This window comes from Hyaena hyaena, unplaced genomic scaffold (assembly GCF_003009895.1).
Source record: "Hyaena hyaena isolate Hyena2069 unplaced genomic scaffold, ASM300989v1 scaffold_294, whole genome shotgun sequence".
Classification (NCBI taxonomy): Eukaryota; Metazoa; Chordata; class Mammalia; order Carnivora; family Hyaenidae; genus Hyaena; species Hyaena hyaena.
The window spans coordinates 632,475-647,937 of NW_024080923.1; the positions used below are offsets into that span (position 1 = coordinate 632,475).

At 45.7% G+C, this 15,463-nt stretch overlaps 2 protein-coding genes across 5 annotated transcripts in view; one reads left to right on the forward strand and one right to left on the reverse strand.

Annotated features, from left to right (window-relative positions):
• HBP1 (HMG-box transcription factor 1) overlaps positions 1 to 13,575 on the forward strand; it is a 30,717-nt gene extending 17,142 nt beyond the window's left edge. Inside the window, exons 7-11 of the mRNA XM_039247216.1 lie at positions 882 to 1,038; positions 1,711 to 1,855; positions 8,564 to 8,881; positions 11,071 to 11,212; positions 12,500 to 13,575. Of these exons, the coding sequence (XP_039103147.1) occupies positions 882 to 1,038; positions 1,711 to 1,855; positions 8,564 to 8,881; positions 11,071 to 11,212; positions 12,500 to 12,517 (780 nt within the window). The 3' untranslated portion in view covers positions 12,518 to 13,575. The remainder of the gene's footprint in view (positions 1 to 881; positions 1,039 to 1,710; positions 1,856 to 8,563; positions 8,882 to 11,070; positions 11,213 to 12,499) is intronic.
• Positions 13,576 to 13,861: 286 nt separating this feature from the next.
• Positions 13,862 to 15,463, reverse strand: part of COG5 (component of oligomeric golgi complex 5) — a 302,803-nt gene continuing 301,201 nt past the window's right edge. For all 4 annotated transcript variants that reach the window (XM_039247215.1, XM_039247213.1, XM_039247210.1 and 1 more), the window contains one exon: positions 13,862 to 14,569. In XM_039247215.1, coding sequence (XP_039103146.1) covers positions 14,452 to 14,569 — 118 coding nt within the window. In that variant the 3' untranslated portion in view covers positions 13,862 to 14,451. The remainder of the gene's footprint in view (positions 14,570 to 15,463) is intronic.

Sequence of the window (15,463 nt, forward strand, 5' to 3'; positions counted from 1 at the left end):
GGTCACTTCTCTTTCCTTCCGGTGTTGTGCAGCCCTCCTCTCTCACTCACTGCCTCTTTCACGCACTCGTGTCCTAAGGATCAGGCACAGTAGCTAGCTTTTGATGTGTTGGTCCCCTTTGTTATTTTCCGTGACTTTAAGGGTAGGGATCAGTGTTAGCGTGTTTTCAGAACCTAGTTAGTACCTGGCATGTGCCCGCTGCCCAATAAATACCAGTTGGATTTAAATTTAGCTCCGTTCTGCCACCATGGGACTTGTCCACTTAAGACTGTGATGGGTTTCTCTCGTCACGTCTTCAAATAAATTGAATACTAGAGGCACCTTTTATTCTGCAGGCTTTATCATCATCTTCAAGTTGACAGTGGTTAGTAAAAATACTTGCGTAGACTTGCAGTGCCCTCTCAAAGGAATGTCTAAGCACCTCCCCCCTCCTGAAGCCTCCTTTGCTTACTAACCTTTTCAGTCTTTGCCACACCTGTGAACCCCCTGGTAGTTTTAGCAAATAGTCCGTACTCTCCAGAGAAGTTGCTGGTTTCGCCCGTTCCTAGCTTGAGGCATGTTCTCCTACCTTCTGGGTTTCATTCTTTTAAAGCCGGTTGCAGTGGGAACTGAAAATCCTGCCTCGTCTCTCAGAGTTAACACGTCCCTGTATCAAGTGCGTTAGCATTGTTACATTTCAGTGCTTACTCGTCTGTTTGGCGTTGCAGTGGTTTATGTACGTGCCTTTCTTCATCACTACTGGTTTGAAAGCAAGGACCCTAAAGACAGGGATCCTGTCTTGTTTATTTTACTTTTTCTACAGACTCTTATATATAATAGGAACTTCATTATGCGTTGAATTAAATATTGTCTGTCTGTTCACTCTGTGCATGTATTTTCAGGGCTATGGTTCAGATGGTCTAAAGTTGTTATCACATGAAGAAAGTGTATCATTTGGCGAGTCTGTACTGAAGTTGACTTTTGATCCTGGTACAGTAGAAGATGGCTTACTTACTGTAGAGTGTAAGCTGGATCACCCTTTCTATGTTAAAAATAAAGGTAGGGTGTCAATTTGAATTTATAGTAACTTTTTAAAGAAATCTTCTTAAATCTGGAATGATATCTTGTGGCATAATTCTTGGATGATTAAGAAAAGAACTTGAAGGGCAAACTTCTTTCAAACTACACAGAACTACCATAGAAAGGGCCTTGTAATACCACCTAATGGTGCTTTAGGGTCTTAGCAGTAGTCAGGCGGGGCTCCACTTCCTGTGGGTATGAACTCGTACATCCGGGTAGCGTACTATATAAGCAGCTCTCTGTTATCTTGGTATCATTTGAGGGAATGGAATACTCTGATAATTGCACTTAAATCACTTTTCATAGATTTATTATACTAACACCATGTGAAAAATAATTCAGAGGCTATTTCGTGGTCTCGGTAATTGTCACCTATTACTGTCTTGTAAATTGATGGAAGTGTTGATTGATAGAATCTGTATATTAATAAAATGCTGAATCAAACTAGTTTTGGAGAGCTTCTCGCTGCTTCAAGGAAATACTTGGGACTTGTTTTGTGGTAAAGATACAGGACATGTTAAAAATCTCCTGAGACTTAAGTAATAACCTGTTTTCAAGGCTCAGAAGTGAAAGGTCTGTCGTAGAATAAATAATTAGGGTCCCTCTGTCAATCCCAGTCCTTTACGTAACTGCTGTTTGATTTGGTTTTAGGTTGGTCATCGTTTTATCCAAGCCTGACTGTGGTACAGCATGGCATTCCGTGTTGTGAGATCCATATTGGTGATGTCTGTCTACCTCCTGGACACCCCGATGCCATTAATTTTGATGATTCAGGTGTTTTTGATACATTTAAAAGGTAATACTGGATTCTTTCCCTGTTGTTAATGTTTACCTTTAACTCTCTGTCAGCTGTGGAGTCAGATATTTAGGAGGCTAAACCTCAAAGGCTTGAAGATTAGAAAAGGACTACTTGGAGCAAGTACATCCGTGATTGATGAAAATACTTGGTAGTTGATGTAAAATAATAGTTCCAGGGGAGTTTTACACAGAGTAGTCACACAGGAAAACCATGACTTCATAAAACATTTGGTATTAGATTAGGAAAAATGGTCTGTGACCATGAACTAAATGGATCAACTTTGATGGTGGTTATACATATGGACACCTGCTATGTCTGGCCGTTGTAACCAGTCCTTAAGTCTCTTGGTAGTGGTTTTTTGTACTTAACCATCCTTTTCTTTCTGTAACTGTATCTTTAATAATTCATTTCGACCAAGGGCATTAGTAGCATGAATTAACAAATAGTAAAAATAGCAAAAACTTGACATTTGGAAAATCCTAAAGAGGGAAGTGATTTTTCGGACATCCCCTTGCTAGGCCACGGTAGAACAGAACTAGTGCCCATGTGTCCTGACGCTCGAGGGGGTTGAGCTGTCTCTGTTCTGGTCTCCACACTGAGCCCTGCGTCCCTAGAAACCCCGCAGGCCTGGCTGACCCTGGGCAGTTGTTCCCTTGCTGCCAGACGGTATCCACAGGGAGTCTGTTTGTAGGCGTCTGGGAATCTAAAACTCATTTTTTCTTTAAGATAATTATTAATCTTTATTTTTGAGAAAGAGAGAGAGAGCGTGCGCAGGTAGGGGAGGGGCAGAGAAAGAGAGAGACACAGAATCTGAAGCAGCTCCAGGCTCCAGGCCGTCAGCACAGAGCCCGACGCGGGGCTTGAACCCACGAACCGCGAGATCGTGACCTGAGCTGAAGTCGGGACGCTTCACCGACTGAGCCCCCCAGGCGCCCCTCTTTAAGATAATTATTGAGTTCATAGGCATTAAGTAGAGAATTCAGAATTCCTGCTGGCCTATAGGTTTTGTTTAGTTCATTCAATTTACTGTAATAAAACATAAGGTTAATCTGTTTTTATTTTGAAAGGATCTGTGAGGATGTCAATTTAAAAAAAGCACCTACACAGGTTACGTGCCCCGGAAACGTCCGCAGCTTGCAGTCTAAACGCTGTTTGGTTACATCCCTCATACACTCTGTTCTTTTTACCAATTCAAGAGAAATGAGGTGGTTTTGAGGTCTGATACTCTAAGCACTCTTAGGATGTAGGTGAGTGATACCTCTTAGGTTTTGGTGAGAATATTCTAGAGATAGAAAATCTTTGGAAGACAATTTGGCTTTTTTTTTTTTTTTTTTTTAAGCTTGCTTATTTTGAGAGAGAGAGAGCAGGGCAAGGTCAGAGAGAGAGGAACAGAGAGAATCCCAAGCAGGCTCTGTGCTGTCAGCTCAGAGCCCAGCGAAGAGCTGGATCCCACAAACCGTGAGATCATGACCTGAGCCAATATCAAGAGTCAGACACCCGACTGACCCTGGCGCCCCTAATTTGGCTTTATCTTAGAACCCTGAGTATCAGCAGCTCCGTTCCTGTGTGTGCCCTAGAGGAGTAAATCCTCACAGACACGCAGCAGGAGAACCAATATGATACTAAGTAGAAAATGAATGAGCCATAGCCATCCATTTTGAAACATGGATCAACTTTAGAAATAATGTTAAGCAAAATTAGTCTCAAATATATGTTAGAATTCCATTTTTTTGGTATGGAATCACATAATCTTTGAAGATGCATCTAATAAAATTATAAGTCTAATTACATTTATATAATTTTTACTTCGTGTATATAATATACATCATACAGTTAGGCTGGGGACCCCAGGACCACCCCCGGTTCCGTGATGTAGCAGGATGGCTCACAGGATTCAGTGTGTAGTCACACCCCTGCCTAGGTTTCTTCTGGCCACAGGACGTGAAGCAAAGTCCTGAGAAGGGAAAGGCCTGTGGGGTGAGGTGTGGAGGAAGCCGGGCCTCCAGGCCTCCTCCCAGGGCAGCCGCACCGCGTGCTCATTTTTCTCTCAGCAGTGAGTTGTGACCACAGGGATGAATTGGCATCAGCCGGGGAAGCCGTTAGGCACTCAGCACCGGGGTTTTTACTGGGAGCTGGTCGTGCAGGCTGCCTCTGCCTTGCGTGTACCCAAATTTCAGACTTCCGAAAGAAAAGCAGGTGTTTAGGGCCAACCGTGTTGTTTATACACAGCTGAGGCACAGTGAGCTACTCTTACCAGGGTGGGAGTGATGAGAACCCTCCTGGAATCCTGATTTTAGATGCTAGTCGAGGGCCCGCCGTTCAAGGACACCCTCGAAAGGGTAGCCGTCCGGCCCGCCGTGTCACATATGCTGCATAACAGAACGTTGACATGGTACGTGTTGATACAATTGACATGTTACATAATTAATTCTACTGTATATTAGTATAATGCTATTATGTTAAGACTATAGTGTTTATATGTTCTGTTTATGAATAATGTATTTTTATAATAAAATTATAGAAAAAAGTAAGGGGATGACAAGCCAGGAGGGTGGTTATCTCTGGGGGTGGCAAATGTGGAACTTCAGTGAGAGCAGAAATACTCTGTTTCATAATTAGGCTGTGAGTTCACTCCTTTGTACACTTTATAACTAACATAAAAGTTAAATACATTTCCTACTTATCAGGTATTGCACAGTGCAGAACTCTTTTTTAAAACTTGTTTTAAGCAGGGGCGCCTGGGTGGCTTAGTCGGTTAAGCATCCGACTTTCGCTTAGGTCATGATCCCGTGGTTTGTGGGTTCGAGCCCCGCGTCGGGCTCTGTGCTGACTGCCAGCTCAGAGCCTGGAGCCTTTCAATCTGTGACTCCCTCTCTCTCTGACCCTCCCCTGCTCACGCTGTCTCTCTCTCTCCTAGAAATAAATAAAACATTAAAAAAAAAAAAAAATTTTTAAAACTTGTTTTAAGCAAAAACAACACTAGCCTACCTAATTCTTTTTCCAAGACAGTAGGTTCTCCTCGCTTGGTCACTCCGAAGATGACCTTGGACGTTGGTCTCGTTTTCCTGTGGAGTGACTTTCTGCTCTTCCTAGAGGAGTGGAAAATGGGCAGTTTGATCAAGGAGAAAAGAAACAGAGTTGAGAAGCATGAGTTGACTGAATTTCCATTGTGGATTAGACTGTGGCTTGGTGGGTTAAGGCACGTGCTGGCATAAGGAGTGCGAGAAAGGGGAGGAAGGCAGGAAGAAACACTTGTCGGAAAGAGAACCCCAGAATCACTTCCCAGGGACAGTCTGGGGCTTTGGGGCCAGCTCTTGGGTCCTGCTGTCCAAGGAGGGATGGTCGGGTAGGTTTTAGCTTGGTAAGGACCAGAAGTCAGCCACGGATAGCTCTTAGGCTGCAAATGAACGATTCCCAGTTCATGTGTAGAAAGGAGGGGTCTCAGTGAGAGCATGACTTGGAGAAGCCCATTCGAGACACGGACCTGAGGCCAGTCTTCTGGACGTCAGGCAGGTTTCAGACCGTCATTGTGACTGTGTGAAGTTAGCATTTCTGTCCAAGTGATAGAATTTAAGTCCTAAGTGTCCGTTGTGTACCAGGTGCTGTACGTGCGTTGGTGTACTTCGTCTGCGCTGTCTTGTGAGATTATAGCCTCACTTTACCAGAGGTGGGGAGGCGGTGGCGGTTAAGGAACCAGAAACCACCACTAGTATCAGAACCAAGATTGAAGTCTGTATCCTCTAGAGATTCCAAATTTCGTGTTCTAGTTGCCGGTCCAGGGTATCTCTGCAGGAATAACCCAGAGCCCAGAGAATGCCTGCCCTGTGCCAGCCTCTGCCCTAGGTATTGTGGGCACTGTTCTGTCAGCTCTGCGGCACGGCGGGGCACCTGTTCCGTTTAGATAGAAGTAAATGGGCACCACGGGGTTTGTTTAACCTGGCTGAGTCCTTCTCCTAGTAGGGGGAAGAGGTGGGGTGTGAACCCACTTAAAATTTTACATTATTACTGTCTCCAGAACTTTTTTTTTTTTTTCACACCTTTTCAGTTAGTCATCAGATACTTGACGGCCTGGCATAGGTGTTGGGTGCGGGGATTTAAAATCTGTTAGGACACGGGCCTGGCTCTTTGCTCCCGGTCTAGAGAAGGCAACGTATTAGTACCTGGGCACGTGTTGTGTGTGCTGAGGCAGAGGCGGTGTGGCCTGGCGGGAGCAGGGGCCCTGGAGCTGGGATGCCTGGGTTCAGATCCTAGCTTTGCGGTAGGCTTGTTGTGGAAGCTGGGGTAAGTCAATGAACTTGTCTATGGGTCTTAAAAAAAACCATCTGTAAAACGAGGGTAATGTTGAAAGGTGGATTAAAGTGAGTGCCTGTAGCTGTGCTTAACAGACATAATACTACTGTGGAGTTTTTTTTTAAGAATAGAAAGTGGTGGTTGGGGGGGTGGCGGTGCCTGGGTGGCTCACTCAGTTAAGCCTCCAACTCTTGATCTGGACTCAGGTCATGATCTCATAGTTTGTGGGGTCGAGTCCTGCACTGGGCTCTGCACTGACAGCTCAGAGCCTGCTTGGGATTCTCTCTCTGCTCCTTCCATGTTGGAGCCCACTCCCTCCCCACCTCCCTCCCCTTCAAAAATAAGGAAACTCTTAAAAAATAGAAAAAAAGAATAAGAATTAGTGAAGGTGAGAAACTGTATTCGAGCCTAAGGAATAGAAGGGAGAAAAAGTAGAGGCAAGAAACAAGACACATTTCAGGAACTACTCACGGAAGGAGAATGAATTCTTTTTTTAAAAGCTTTTTATAAAAGCATATTTATTTTGAGAGAGAGCGAGCCAGCGCACACGCACACGTGAGCGTGAGTGGGGGGGGAGGGGCAGAGAGGGAGGGAGGAGGAGGATCCCAAGCACGCTCTGTGTGTGTGGTCAGCACGGCGCCCAATAGGCGCCCAATACGGGGCTTGAACTTTCCAAACCGAGATCACGACCTGAGCCGAAACCAGCAGTCAGACGCTTGACTGACTGAGCCACCTGGGCGCCCCAAGGAGAAAGCATTCTGAGTGTAGCAAAAGGTAAAGCTTTTTTAAGACGTTCTATGTAATATTTTAATGTGTTAGTCCTATCAAAATCCCGAATTTTGTGATTGAATATTTCAAACTACTTTAAGTTGTATCCATAATGGAAGTCGAGGACAGTTACATTTGTACCACTAGATGGTAGAGTTGTCAAATTTCATTAATTAGCTTGCTTCTAGTTCAACCTTTTGTTGTTTCAGATTATAATTAAATACTTCCTTCATTGGCGATTAATAATTTTGTATCAGGTTCATTTATGATGCTTATTTATTTATTTGTTTAAATTATATATGGGAGGGGCTCAAGATTGCAGAAATTGTTTTTTTGATGTAATCCTGACTGCTGAGCATTGATTGGATGATTTTGGCCTCATATTTATTGCATGTAATGCCTTTAAAAAACCACATGTGTGGTTGATAATTGGTAGAAGTCATTTTTATTGTGTGCAGTGAGTGGCACCGGCCTCATGCACTTAGCCCTCTCCATCTGTCTCTGGAATAACTCCTAATCCCCTATGGCCTTACCCTTAGGCGGATACTGTTTCTGGAGCTAATATCAACCTGTTTTGATGTATTACCGGAATTTCTGTTTCAGGGAGAGAAGCAGGGGCTGGATTTAGAATAAAAGGCTTTCTGTTAAGAGAAAAAGTAGAGGCCGTGGGCATTAACACAGTTAGAACAAAAGAAACCTTCTGACCGGTGAAATCTGTAGGCGGTCGACACTAGCTCTCCTCAGATAATATTCTCATTTGGTCTGATTACTGTGTGTGCACCGTGAGGGTGGCCAGTGACAAGGCGAGGACCATGGTTTGGGTGAGGAAAGCTGGGGCCTTGGAGGTGGACACGTCGGGCCTGGACCTAGAAGCTGTATGGCCTTGGTTGAATAGTACGTTTTCCTTCTCAGCTTATTTCTCAATATAAAGAGGACAGTGGTGCTCACGAAGAAGCTGGTTGGGAAGATAAGGTAATCTGGGTAGCTTACCTCCATGCCTTGTGACCCAAACGTACCAAACAAAATACGGCCTTGCCTGATCACTGTGAGGTGTTCCTAAGCTGTGTTGTAACAGATGAATGGCCTTCAGGGAAGATTGATGTCTGTATGACTGTTTTGACCTAAAAAAATTTTAAGTTCTTTTAGTTGTATCCAGTCACTCTTGGCTGTCCTTCCCCAACGCTTGGTCTTCAGTCTAGGGTCTTGGTCTTCAGGACTAGAGGTACAGCCTCTAGCCCTCAGCCTGGTATACGCCTGCCTCTCCAATTGAATCTTCTAGCTTTAGGCTTCTGTAGACCAAGAAATCAAATTAGAAATTTGTCAAAAAGTGAATCTGAAGTAGTAAGTAAGTGGGTTGTGTGGGATCCGGAGGAGGTGCTCACTATGAATAAAGTGCGTGGATTTTCTTTTGGGGGGCTTGAAGTCTTTTTTAACTTCTGTACTGTCTGCAGATTAAAAAACATAATTTCAGTCAGTGCATATATAAGCTTTCATCTTCGAAGCAGCTGTCAGTGGGGAGGGTGGTTAAACATCATATAGGGAAAAAAACATCGAAGTTTTCAGTCAGATGTTAAGGATTTTAAAAAAAACCTATTTTTATAAATCGCATAATTAAATTGAATTAAAACCATGTTACTTTCTCCTTAGCTATGACTTCACACCTCTGGACTCCTCTGCAGTCTACGTGTTAAGCAGTATGGCTCGTCAGCGTCGTGCGTCTTTGTCTTGTGCGGGGCCCGCAGGCCAGGACTTTGCAAGATCTGGACTCAGTAAGCCCTGTGGCCCCTCGGGGTCGGCACAGCTCTCTCCCAGTTCTTTGTACGCTAAAGGCGACAAAAACCACAGCTCAGGGACTGCGAGTGCCACTTCTCCTAACAAGTGCAAAAGACCAATGAATGCCTTCATGCTTTTTGCCAAAAAATACAGAGTTGAATATACTCAGATGTATCCAGGGAAAGATAACAGGTAAGAACCGTACTGGAGAATCTAGTGGTGCGCGGTCCTGTGCCGCTCCCAGGGACTGGGAGAGTTGAGTCGACTCCTTCAGTAGCTTTTATGATTGAATTCTTGTTTTCTTAGGCTGACTTTCAGAAGTTTGAGCGGAATTTTGAGCGTCATGGGTAACTATTTTATAATAACTAGAGGGAGAATTCAGTTACCTGGGTGGGAAAGGAGCTGCCTTCTGGAATAACACTCAGTGTCGTTCGCCTGTCGGAGGACACAGTTAATAACGACTAACTAACTGTCCCATCTTTATAGACACTCTAACTATAAAGTTATAGAAACTTTAAAGTTTCTCGTGTCCCATCCCAGGGTCTGTCCTCTAAGCGTGTCACACTGTGGAAGGTGCAGGTATTGGGAGTTTGTAGTCTTTTGACCATCGCAGTAATTATTACAAACTGCCGGAGACTAAATGTACAGGGGCGCCCGTGTGCGCCCGGGGATGAAATCCGCGCTGGTCCCTCCTGCCCTGCGCGTTTGTAGCCCCAGCTCCTCTCTGAGTCTCCAGCGCCCGCTCGCTCTCACACCAGCCTCCCTCTCCGGGCACTGAGCGGGCTTCTCCAGTCTCCCTGGTTTCCTGACCGTCAGAACTACTGTTTTCCCTCCCCCTTGATACCATGAGCAAGGTCACATGATTATCCACATAAAATAATTTGAGTTTTGGAACTCGAGTCTGAATGTCTCATGAGTGTAACTGACAGAGGGAGAGGGAATTGACATAGTTTCAAGTCAGCGTCACATGATACTTGTAGAGTCTGTAATGCCCACCACACAACGTCTACTTAAGAGCCGTCACCATTCCGGTGCTGATTTTTCGCATAAGGACAATTCCTAAGATGCGCTCTTTGCAGCTTTGAGAAGCACGACACGGTGCGGCTGCGCGTGCAGCACGTGCCTCGGGCCCGTGGCTCCCTTGTCCTTCGCCTGCACGTCTGTGCCTTTGGACGTCTTCTCCCCTTTCGTCCGGCCCCCACCCCTGGCCTTTGGCAGCCACTAAACGGTTCCCATGAGCTTATTAATTTTTTAAGTATTTACATTTTAAAAAGAGGAACTTCTCCAACCAAAAGGACCTTCGATTTGGGAATTGATAACCTAAATATTTCTTACTGATTTAACTGGTAAGTGCATCCACCATTATGTGGTACCTTTAACCCAAACACTAAAAACTGCTTTTGTTCTGCTGAAGGAAGACACAGTACAGTGTTTAATTGCGCCGACTTCCTGGAAAATATACATACGTTTTTGCCACATATTTACTTTCTTGTTAAGCAGTGGGGCTGTGGTTACGGTTCTGAGGTTCAGATGCCTGCCTCCAGCTCCGTCGGTCACTGACGCTCATATACACTTTGTGCAGCAGGGACTTCCTTTTGTTTCGGGTCATGAAATTGTTGAAAGCTCTTCGCAGAGGGAAAATGGTTTCTGTGTGCGTGTTCTGGATGAGACTATTTTCTACTAGGTTTGGGAGCAGATTAACAAATATAAATAGGAAACAGCTTCAGGTTTCTCTCATGATGTGTTTTATCCAGTTTGACTTCTTTCCCTTTGAGTTGGTCTGATTTTCTCAGGTACAGATCTCACCTGGGATTTATTTGGTGCGGTCTTAGGAGGGTAAATGGGAAGCTGTGCAGAGTTGATGCCCACCACGTTTTCGCCGTGTTTGCACAGGTGAATGAGTGTGTGGTCCTAACTGTCTGATGGGTCGTGGGCACAAACAGCAAGAATGGCTTGTAATACATTATGCCGCTGATACTGAACGCCGCCGTAATACCTTAGCATCTTTAAGGAACCGATCAATATACTAGGATAGATCTAATGGTAATTTAAGCCATTTCTTTGAAATACTTAACTTTTTTCTTTAGGCTCTGTAGGACACTGACTATTTAGCAATTTTAGATGTCCTTGGACGGTTGGGAAATACTGGCAGTAGTCCAAGAGGCTTTAACTGCCAAGATTATGATGAATGGGCCCATAGGACTTGAGATTTTACTGGAAGTGACTACTATAACCTTGACCTTTTCCCTTCTCTCTGTTGAGCAAGATTTTTGCCTTTTTTTTTTTTTTTAACTTTCTATTTCTTCCTGAAGTAGCAGCACTTGAAGTGCGTCTTACGAGAAATTCTTGCCTTCAGCATTGTGTCAATATTTGTTTTCCAGAGCCATAAGTGTGATCCTTGGTGACAGGTGGAAGAAAATGAAGAATGAGGAGAGAAGGATGTATACGTTAGAAGCAAAGGCTTTGGCTGAAGAACAGAAACGTTTAAATCCTGACTGTTGGAAAAGGAAAAGAACCAATTCAGTATGTTTCAGCAACAACTAGTTGCTCAAAAATATCTTGACGTATCCCCGTAACTATACGGCATGTTGGGGCAGTTGTTACAGCCTTTAAAAGGTGGTGTCGATGCGGTTTCTCGGCCTTTTTATACTTCACGAGCTAATTATATCATCATATAAGGCAGGCTGCCTTTTTTGAAATCCCTAAGTGCCATTTACTCTTCCAGTGTGGGGTGCAGAACTCTCAGCCATGCTTGAGCGCGTTTATGCAGAAATGGGATGGTAGTATTTCTAGTTGGGTTGAAAGATGGGTTTTACTAACACAGTATCACACTATGAGAAATCTTTGTAATCTTGGGGTGGCGGGTCTCAGGGGCCTTTCTTAACTGGGCAGGAGCTGAGGAGCACATTAACCTTCATGGGGCCTTCTGACATTCGCACAGAATTTCTAGATTAATAACCTCAGGAAGGAGAAGAAATAGAAAGGCCTCGGAAGACTCGTAAATGAGTTCATACCATCATCAACTTTGGACGGAGTTCTTAGAATATTTCCATGACCAGACTAGCATCTTTTAAGTTGTATTTTTAGATTATGAGAAAACTTCACGTGATAGAACAGAGTGAGCTCGATCCGAAATTCCACTTAAAAATAAAGGGAATGGGGCAGGGGGCCCGAGTGGCTCAGTCAGCTAAGCATCCAACTCTTGGTTTGGGCCTAGGTCGTGGCCTCACACTTCGTGAGATTGAACCCCACACCGGGCTTCACACGATCAGCGCAGACTCTGCCTCTCCCCTGCTCGTACTCGCGCTCTCAAATAAACTTCAAAAAATACAAAAATAAAGACAAAGGGAAGACATCAGGCCTTTGCAGCAGGGGGGTTGGCCAAGGAGGTCTTAATTGCATCCTGTGTATTTATGCCTAGGTCTTTGTACAGTAACAGGTAGCTCACACACGCTTACGTTTTTCAAGAATCTCCGGTGAACAAGTAGATGGTAGTCAGACTCCTGTAGAAGCAGTGGCTGAACTGGGTTTGTGAAGTTCTTTACGGCCGTGGACCCCCGCGTGGTGGGCTTGGTCCGCATCCCCTTTCTTTTCTGCTCTTCCTAATCCATCTCTTCCCACCGCTGTCATACATTTTCTGGATGCTTGAGCCATCGGATATTAGCACACTTAAAATCATCCCCTTTGAGAAAGTGATCTTTTTTAAATAGTGAGTTTATAAACATTCTTTTCCCCATCGTAGTTCTCATTTGTAGAATTACTAAGTATTGATTTGCAAACACTCACTGAGTTCTGATTTTCTCTCCACAGGGCTCACAACAGCATTAAGCCACGACGCTTGTTCTTAAGTCTGCAGTTGCATAAACACTGACTGTCGACGGAAGGGCTTAAGAAGATCAACGTGTCACCGCTGTCCTGAATTCTTGTGACTATAAGATACTGATAGCATTGAGTCTTGAAATGATTTAATAATATGAGTGAGGATTTGCTTTCTCCATTAGAGCATTAAGTAAGCTAAAACTATCAACATTGTAAACCAAATTGCCTTATTTTTCTTCCAAACTTCGTATATGTCTATCAGGTAATATAGGCTTGAAAATTGATATCCTGTGGTGCTAAAGTACAGTAGAAAGAGAGGAGAGTGTATACCTGTTTTGTTTTAAATTGTACAAAAGGGGAATTTAAAAATATGTAACTGCTGTTTATACATTGGCTCCTTACTGCTTATTAATCTGTATTGTACACATAACGGGATGAAACCGAGCTGGGAACAGGCCTCTCCCTGAGCAGCCACCACACGGCCCAGCGTCCGTGCCAAACACGGGGGCCCTAGTCCGGCCAGTGCCAAGCGGCGGCCGGCACGTGTGGCCGGTGGGTGGTGTCAGTGTCCCAGCACGAGAGCCGCCTGCTGCCGCTTCCCTGGGCGCGTGCAGTCTGGCGCCAGGTGGCAGCACCCATCCGTCATTTCCAGCGGAGCCCGGGCCAAGGTCAAGTTAGTTAATAGCATTGGGATATAGTCACTGTAATGGTGCTATTAACAGTTGACCCCATTGTATTTTATAACTTTGTGTTCTGTATCTCCTCAGCCACGTATCTTACATATCTTATCTGTCATCGTATCCTTATGGTGGGGGCAGACTTTGCACTACTGCAGTGCAACACTTGCACTTTACTTTTCCTCCAGCCGTCGGAGATGAGAGCAAGTCCACGGGCGAGACGCTGCTTTTGCTCTGAGCTACAATCATGGCTTTTCACGTTACTTACCAAGTGGTGTTTCTGGTGAGGAATCACAGCTGTAAAATTGATTTCAGTTCATTACACTTCTTCATGATGTTGCCCCTAAATTTTGCACACTATATTCTTGTATATTATTTCAAATAAAATGAAAAAAAAAGGTTTCTCTCTGACTCCTGCTGATTGAACCTGACCGAACTTTCTGAGTGGACAGAACAACAGGTTCGGGGCATGCAAGGAAAATATGTTCAGAAGTTGCTGACGGGGTTTTTAAACATTAAAAACAAAATGTTAGTAACAGCAAGGACAACAGAGAACAGGGCCCTACATGACATCTATTTGTAAGAATCTTTGTAGCCTGAAGGTGGTTTTTCACTTGACATCTTACAAGGTAAAACAGGCCCCCACAGTCTGCTTTTAATAAAGTGACCCACAGTATGAAGACCGCAGGGCTCTGTCTTTATTAAGATACAGTAGGACATAACGTAAGCAGCAGTTAACGCTACGGCTTTGCTTTGGGCTGCGCCTGTGGTTCCCAGACTTCGTCGCATATGGGAAACCCCTGGGGATGTTTTTAACAATCTGGGGTCCGAAGCGGGCATCAGCATTTTCTAACCTTCCCACCAGTGATACTAGGGCTAAGCGGCAGGGTACGTATCCTACAACTTGATCAGATCCCTTAAAAAGCAGTGGGGACTTAGGCGGGGTGGGGGTGGGGGGGGGGGTCTTTGGTAACGGGAAAGAAGTTTTAGCTGATCTAGAAAAAGCCCGGAAGGAGGGAAGAAGATAAAAAGTTGAATGTCTTTCTGGAAAAATCAAGCTCCTGGAGTTTGAAGGTGGTGACGAAGAATCTATTTTGACGTTTTATGCTACTTAAGGTAGAAGGGCTAGAGAGGTGAACCAGGCCAGTGGGAAGCGCCGAGAGCAGCTACGTTCTTAGACGGGAGCTGGTCTTCAGAGCAGGTTACCAGGGTAGCTGCCAACCGTGAATCCGCTCCACGCCCCGCGACCGCGAGAGATGCGTCACGTTACTCATGAAGAGCAGACATAGCTTTTTGAAGCAGCTGGACCATTATGGGATAGACTGGTGCGAATTCTTTGCCTTCTCTGCTTCTTACTGACTGAACGTAGGCTTCCAAAGCTCCCCTGGAAACAAAAAGGAAAAAGTGTCAAAAAACGACGTAGAGGAAAGAGAACCACTTGGAGGGCACCGAGCTGCAACACAAGCCCTCTGCCGGAAGTCCTACGCGCAGGCCCACGAACGAGGTGGCCGACAGCCTGCAAGCGCCTGCCGTCCGCTCGGGGGGGGGGGGGGCGCGGATCCAGGGCATTTCTGCGTCTGCGCCGAGCTCGTGGTAGAGGCTCCGGCCTCCGAGGTCCTCCGTTTCCCTCCCGAAGAGCCTCCTGCGGCCTGTGCCTCCTCCCGGAGCTCACAAGGGGGAGCCCCAGGCCGAGCACGCGGTGCCGGGCGAACTGAGGGCAGCGCGCCGTCCTCACCCGCGCTGCGAGTCTGGGCGCTGACACGGCTCGTCCCGGCAGCGGCCGTAGGGCCCGCAAAGCCGAAACCATTTCCTCTCCGGACTTCTGTGGAGCAAGCGTTCCAGTCTCGGAACCAGATGGTTTTAGTGTTAGATCATGTTCGACTGGAGCTAAAGAGAATGGTTAAAAGACGAATTTTTCATTATTGGTCTATTTACACCCCAAGTGTAACAATCAAATTTGTCAAAATCATACCGTTTTCTCGAAGTTTCGCACTGAGAGTAGAGCGTCCCCATGAAGACGTAAGTCACTAACACTCAGCCCACAGACTCGGTCTCAAGCCCCATCTACTGCGTGACTCTGACCTGGGGTTCCCGCCCCCAAAAAACCGCTGAGCAAACCGGCCCGGTCAGACGCCATGTGACACCGGCCGTAAGCACCCCCCACCCGCACCCCCACCCGCACGGCGGGGCGCCCAGCCTCGCTTCCGCCTGCGCCCCGCAGGCTCGCCCCCCGCTCCCCGGAGGCCCCGCCGGGGGCCGGGGGCTGTGGGCGACCCCG